At 38.8% G+C, this 7,500-nt stretch overlaps 1 protein-coding gene across 1 annotated transcript in view; it reads right to left on the reverse strand.

Moving 5' to 3' along the window:
- LOC119568396 overlaps positions 1-6,398 on the reverse strand; it is a 24,185-nt gene extending 17,787 nt beyond the window's left edge. Inside the window, exon 1 of the mRNA XM_037916895.1 lies at positions 6,195-6,398. Within this exon, the coding sequence (XP_037772823.1) occupies positions 6,195-6,353 (159 nt within the window). The 5' untranslated portion in view covers positions 6,354-6,398. The remainder of the gene's footprint in view (positions 1-6,194) is intronic.
- Positions 6,399-7,500: the final 1,102 nt, after the last annotated feature.

Below are 7,500 nucleotides of genomic sequence, written 5' to 3' on the forward strand. Positions count from 1 at the left end.
CCAATGAATTAGTAATAGTAGCAGCTACATCAGAAGTACCAGGAACTACTATCAGTAGTATCAACAGTAGTAGTAGTTGTAGTAATAGTAGTAGTTGTAATAACAGCAGCAGTAGCAGCAACAACATAAATAATAATAACAATAACAATAAAAACTAAATAATAATAATAAAAACTACTATTACTACTACTACTAATAATAATAATAAATATAATTATCATTATTATTACTATCATAACTAACTATAACTATAACAATAATAACAATGAATAATTACTACTCGTAGCACTAACAGAAGAAGCGCTACTAATATTAGAAATATTATTACTTTTAATAAGAAAAAAAAATAATAATAAAAAAAAAAACAGTAAAATTATGATGAAAACAATCAACAATAATCAACAATGAAAAAATAATATTAATATTGATAATAACAATGATTATAATAACAATAACAAAAACAATAATAATATAAATATAACAACAGCAGCAGTAGCAATGATGATGATGATGATATTAATAACAACAATAACAATAGCGACAACAATAACAATGGCAATAACTATAACAACAATACCAGGGATACTATTAATAATACCAATTACACCAACAGCAATAACAGTAATAATGAAAATCGCAACGATGATAACTATAACAAATATATCAAAAAAAGATTCACAAACACGAAAACACAATAACTAAAAATAAGCAAAAAAAAAAAAAAAAAAAATTTTAAATGGAAAAAGACTAACAAAAACAAAGGAACAAATACAACAACAATGACGCATTCAGCAAGCAAACAAACCATTGAACTTTCCTTGAACAGCTGGTGTGATAATCAACAAAGTTCTAAAAACTGTATATGCAATGTTCCTTCCTTTTATTTTTAGATATGAAAAGCAACAAAAGATTTATATTGGTTGAAATTTAACATGAATGACACAGATTGGGAATTAGGCTGACAATAATAGTTATAAAAATAATAACGATAATAAATAACTACGATAATAGGAGAAAAAACAAAAAAAATAAGGCATGCAACAAAATAATGTAAAAAAAATATATATATATATAATAATAATAATAATAACAATAATAATAAATAACGATATCAATAATAATACAGATGATGAACAATTAATTTAAAAAATAATAATTATAGCAACAATAACAATAACAACGATACTAAAAGTAACTTCTCAATTTCTGAAAGAAAAAGAAAGAAAAAACATTCTTTTCATTTTTCTTTCTATAATAACAGTCTCAACAAGAGAAAGTGACAGGTACACGAACATACACAAGGTAATTCTACACTGAAGTTCAATGAACCTTAATCTTTCAGTAGTCATGGAATTGCTGAATATATGAGGAGATTCTACAGAGCATATGTAATTCAGAAACTATATTCATACAACCTATAGGCACTATGGAAAATATAAAGACCAGTTCTACTGCTTGGAAAGGAGAAAAATGAAAATAATAATAGCGATATTGTAAACAGAAGCAGTAATTCTTAATGCCTTATGAAACCCATTGCAAATGTGACCTATGAAAGACTTATTGGGGGAAAAAATTATTTTTCTCTATTAAATATCTCGCAGCAGGTTTACGAATGTATTCCTGAGCTTAAGATTCCCAAGAAAGTTCATGATGACACAAGACTCATATCAACAATTGGGTGTCTGGACTCACTGAAGGTCCCTTTATACAATAACTATTTGAAAAAGTATGAATGCACACAATGCAAAGAAAGAACTTCACAATGCAAGAGATGTAACTGAGGTATTTCACTGTTATACATCAACAAAATTACTAACAAGTGTGAAACATGCTGTGATAGAAAATAATCAGAAATCACTTGTAAAATACAAATCAAACAAAAGATTATGTGCATAACTACAAGAAAGACTATCAACAAAATAAACTGAAAGGAAGTTGTAATGCTTACAAACAAGGGAAGTCGGTTTGGTGAGTCTTGGTCAATGAAAGTGACTCATTAAAAAATATTTTATCTGATATCCACAGTTACTTCAATAGAGTGATTGAGAGTTCCCATCAGGGTCTATACCTTTAACTTTGAGAACGAAAATAATCATAATTTACATAAAAAAAAGTGAAGTAAAACTGGACAATTATATTGCAAGCTCTCTTGTCAATAGTCTGTACACACACCTTTAGTATTTATGAAAATATTCACTGGAGTGCATTATGCACTGCACTAGTATATTTGAAGCTGCCTCTGATCATTATGAACCTCAATACTAGCAAAGCAGATTTCTACCTTAGCATTATTTATCATTTCCAAATGAAGCAATGTTTTTTTTCTGTCTAAACACTTTCTTTAGATGCAAAACCAATTATTTCAGTTACCAGACAAACTATTCAATATTCAATACAATTTCATAAGATATCATATATTCTTATAACACACTTTAATGTGTAAATGACAATATGCCTGTCTTACAGATGACAGTTTTCTTTTCGGTGTGCAGAAAAATATATGTAGAGCACCTAGTACCCTCTATAACATACAAGTGAAATGTTAAACTCTGCTCTACCTTGCTCAGCTTCAATATGATGTTACTGTGACATGGATATTACTGTCATAACTACTTTAAACAATAAAGGAGTAAAGAGTAAATATTAAAGCTGGATATCAAAATGATAAAAGATGACTGTATAGCACCCAACCCTTTTAAGTTGAACATTCACACTATGACCTAATGCATGTATCATACACTTATTCACAACACATGAATCTGAACATTTTTCTCTGTAAGCATGCATAGGCATTCAATCACCATCCCTTCCTTGAATCAGTAAAACAATAAAATGTATTTGTATACATTGGAAAAAATATATATACTCATTGGTACTTATCACTTGTATAAAAACTATAATAATCTTTAAATTGTTGATTAACTGATTATTCCACGATAGTTCCTTCTATACTGATTTCCCATCAGTGAAATGTGTGAAACTTTGCAGATCAATTCATGTGAAACACAGAGACAGCATTAGCAGGTGCAGCAAATGCAATGTCTTTACCTTCAGTATACCCAAATGATAACTTCAATAGTAACAATAGTAAACATGTAACAACAACAGTGATATTATGTCTTTGATAGAGTGCTGCATTTGAAACAATAACTACAGGTGTCACTAGTATTTCACAGTCAAACATTCCATTGTATATCAAATACTATTATGCAGATGTTAAGACTCCTTTCAAAATTAACAATGAAATACTCATGAGCTAACAAGCCCCATTAGCCATTTATACAATAAATAACTAGTGTATGGTCACAATTACTACTGGTCAAACTATAAGAACTTTTACTACAAGGCATAAAACATTACTGTGTTTTGTATATATAGATTTGGTATTGGAAAACCCAGAATTTACTTCAAGTATGGATATACAATGACTCATGTTATGTATGTCCTCTAATGCAATTTCTAAAGAGAAACTACATTCTGACCTTAGGAAAAATACATTTTCTTCAAGACTTCAAATATAACAAAATATCCAGCTACTGCATAGTTACTACTACTACCCTATATGCAAGGAATGGCTGTTTGCGAGATGACAACACTACCACTACACCAAACAGCACAATATGGTCACAATTACTACAGCTTAAGCATAAGAACTTTTAGCACAAGGCATAAAACATAACTGTGATTTGTATATATATATATTTGGTATGGGAAAGCCCAGAATATACTACAAGTATGGATATAACAAAGACATACATTATCTATGTCCTCTAATGTAATTACACTCTGACCTTAGGGAGGAGTAGGAGGATTAGGAAGAGGAGAAGAAAATAATAATAATAATAATAAAGATGTATATCTTCTACATCAGTGAAAGTCATAAGCTGAACCTGGTAGATGAAATGGGTATGAAGCCAATAAGGTTACAAGATGTCCATATATACACCTTATGCATTCAACTTTTAGGAATTTAAAATATCCACCCCTCCTAGAAAGATCTGAACCCTTTGATAATGAAATAACAAAAAAGTAAGCCTAAGATCTGTAAAGAGCTCTGGACTCAGTTGTATTTTGAATTCACAAATAAAGAAATAAAATCATCCTTGACCAAAGCATGGGGTTGTTAGTCTTAACACTCGGAGCCCTACAATTGCACTCTACTGAGATTGAGATTTCAGTGTCCATGCATTTTGGGGTTTACCAAATTGCATACAGAGGGGGTGAGTAACTCTTGGATTCCTTCTGCATACAATTCTAGACTGGCTAATCCTATATTGAGACAGCTTCTCCTTTTGGAATACTGTAAATATGACTGCCATTTAAAAGGGAGAGCTAACACTAGTTTAACAGTTTACTTGATTCTAGAGTGGGTAGATTTCAAAGTGTTTTTTATACTGTTTTCTGAGCATCAAGAAATTCTTCCTAAAGGAGACCCTCCTCATACTCTTGATAATACTTTTACTGCTATACTATTATCCTTACTCTGACAAACTCCACACACCTTTACAGAAATCTGGGGTTTGGCCAATCTCGTATAATCTAATCTGCATGAAAACAAACCTAGTTTAGACTTAACCTAAACTTTTTTTTGTAACTTTAGATCAAAACCTCAATCTACCTTTGCCTGAGAAGTTTGGTTGGCATTTACTCCTACATCTATGCTAAGCAACAACAACTCCTTCATGAAATATATACAAAATTTATCTGTATCAAATAAGGTGGTCTCTACACTCTCCTTGCCTGTTGGCACTTCCGGCAAAGGCCTGCAACCCTTTACAAAATATATATTTTGGCAAGGAAGGCTTGACCTGAGTATTATCATTTCAAAAGTTACATGGGGGAGGTTAATGGCCTTTGCCGAAGGAACAATGGCACGCTGACCATTATGACTGCCTGTATAATAGATTTTAGGCCTCCAGATAAAAGCAAATTTCAGGCGAATTAGAAGAGAACAGAGGCTGCGGTCGAAATTCCAATTTGAAGACACAAACTGTCGTGTAAACATTTACATGCTTGTTTTGCTTACAACAGATTAACCATTTTTGGCTTATAACTGATGCACGTTCATGTTAATATGATTCCCAGAATTCTTTTGAGACTCTCTGACTCTCAAATAACTGTTATTTTTTCACACAGTGGATAAGTTTCTCTGATTTATTGGCTCTGTCATTTACATAAATAATTTTTCTGATAACAGATGGCTGGTTGACACTTCCTCGTCACCCGATTTCCTCTTCACGATCTAATGCCGAATAAAAGGAACATCCGAGTTAAATCTCCAGATGGCGAATATTTTCTAAGATTTACCATTTTCCTAATTTGTCTTTCCCTTCTTTTTACGCGTCTTCATTACCCGGGAATCATTACAAAGCACTTTTTCTTCGGAATCACTGATCCGCACAATAATTTTTTTTCTTTCTTTTAAACACAATACTGCTTGTCGAGAATTAAACACAAAACCAGGTGTCACGTTCCTGGCGGACGAGCCCGACGCGGTGCCGGTTTCCACCTGCATAACGCTCGTTGCAATTCTCTTGCAAACCACCCGATGCAACGGCTTGAAATTTAAATGCCTCGTCGTCGTCGTCCTCACTACTTCACAGGAAATGAGATTCTCGCGCGTTCTCGCCTCTCCCGCGCATCCTCCTGCCGCAGGCCTCGGGCAGCTGCTCTTGCAATCCCCTGCTATGCCTCCTCCTCTTCTGATGCAACATCCTGCAATCGACGTTTCCAACCGACAGGCGACAAAACACGCAGACAGTGCCAAGGCTGGAAACGACTAAGCTTTCCTGCAAGAGAAATTCACCAAGCAAAAGCGGCAGAGACGGAGAGGCTAAATGGCTAAATGTTGCAAAGCATGTTGCAAGAATCCCTTATGGCAAAGAGCTCTGTTGGAAGGAAAAAAATAACTGCGCTTCCCTCGCTTGCTCGCCAAGGCCTGCAGAGCCCTCCTGCAGGCCCCTTGCAAGGGCGTCCTGCAGCCTCCCGTGCAAGGCGAGTGCCCCCCCCCCCACGCTGCACCTGCCGCCCCCCCGCCAGGGCACGGGCGCCGCGATGCCCAGGGCGCCTCGGCCGCCTCGGCCCGGGCGCCGCCCTTGCCCTCGCCGCCCTGCCCGCCCGTGCCCAGCCCGGGCGCCGCCTCCCGCCGCCGCCGCCGCCTGCGAGTCACGCCTGGCCGAGGCGGAGGCCGTTACCTTGTCTCCCTGCAGCCCGATCTCCGCGTGCCGGGCGCTGGAGGCTGGCGCCGCTGCCTGGGGCCCGCCGGCTGCCTGTCTCGAGGGCTCGGGGAGCGAGGGAAGGCCGGGCTTGTCGGAATCGCTGGAGTCCCCGTCCTGCTGGAGACACGCAGCCATCTTGACTGTGGGCGCGGGTGCCGGGCCCGCGGACTTTCTCTCTCGCTTCGTGCGCGCGATCGCTCGCCCGCGCTCGCCCCGCCCTCCTGCCGCCGTCCGGGGGCCTCCCTGCCCGCCTGGGCACGCGGGCCAAATCGAGGGCTGCTGCTGAGGCCGGGTGCGAAGTCAGAGGGCGTGGGCGCGCCCACGACGCCCGCGAGACGAGGCGGCGAGCGAGCGAACGGCAAAGAAACGCGGCGAAGGGCGGCGGCGCGGCGCGGGCTCGGCAACCCCGCGCGAGACGCCCGGCGGTTGGGCGAGCGGAGTCACGTGACCCGCTCACCTGTGCGCACGCGTCCCTCCGCCGTCGCCTGTGTCAGCTCCCGAGGCCAAAATACGGGCAATATGGCATGCACGCTCGGCCGCCGCCGCCGCTTGCACGCCGCAGGGGCCAGGGCTTGCGGCCTGGGCGGCGCTGCGGGCCTCGCGCGACACGCCACGGCTGCCGCATGCGGGGCCAGCAACAGTCGCTCCATCGCCTCGGGGAAAAACAACAACAACAACAATAAACAAATAAATAAATCGCACTATGATATAAAATAACTTAAAACTATAACACTACTACTACCTGTTGTTTCTGATAACAGAGATTAAAACAATATGTATCCTCGTTACACGATAGAGGTAAACATCAATTTTGTTTTCGACGCCAATGTATATTCCCCCCGAAGCATGGAAATATATGTGTTATCGATTAAGTGGGTCAATAATGAGTATTAGTGGGTCGATATGACACGATTACTACATAACAGCACTTTGTGTTCATAACATTTCGCAAAACACTGATTCCCCCTTGAGAAGAGGACGCTGTTTTTATGGAGGAATTTCACCCTTTTTTGCATCTTATTCTTTTCCATTCTTTCACTTTTTTTTTCCCTTATTATTTTTCTTTTTTGCTTCTGGTGTCTCTTTTCATGATTCTCTCTCTCTCTCTCTCTCTCTCTCTCTCTCTCTCTCTCTCTCTCTCTCTCTCTCTCTCTCTCTCTCTCTCTCTCTCTCTCTCTCTCTCTCTCTCTCTCTCTCTCTCTCTGTTAATACAGTAATCGAATTCATGGAGGGCCGGGCACGAACTTATTACCAATATTTCAGGATTAATATTACTTATAGA

This window comes from Penaeus monodon, chromosome 43 (assembly GCF_015228065.2).
Source record: "Penaeus monodon isolate SGIC_2016 chromosome 43, NSTDA_Pmon_1, whole genome shotgun sequence".
NCBI classification, from domain to species: domain Eukaryota; kingdom Metazoa; phylum Arthropoda; class Malacostraca; order Decapoda; family Penaeidae; genus Penaeus; species Penaeus monodon.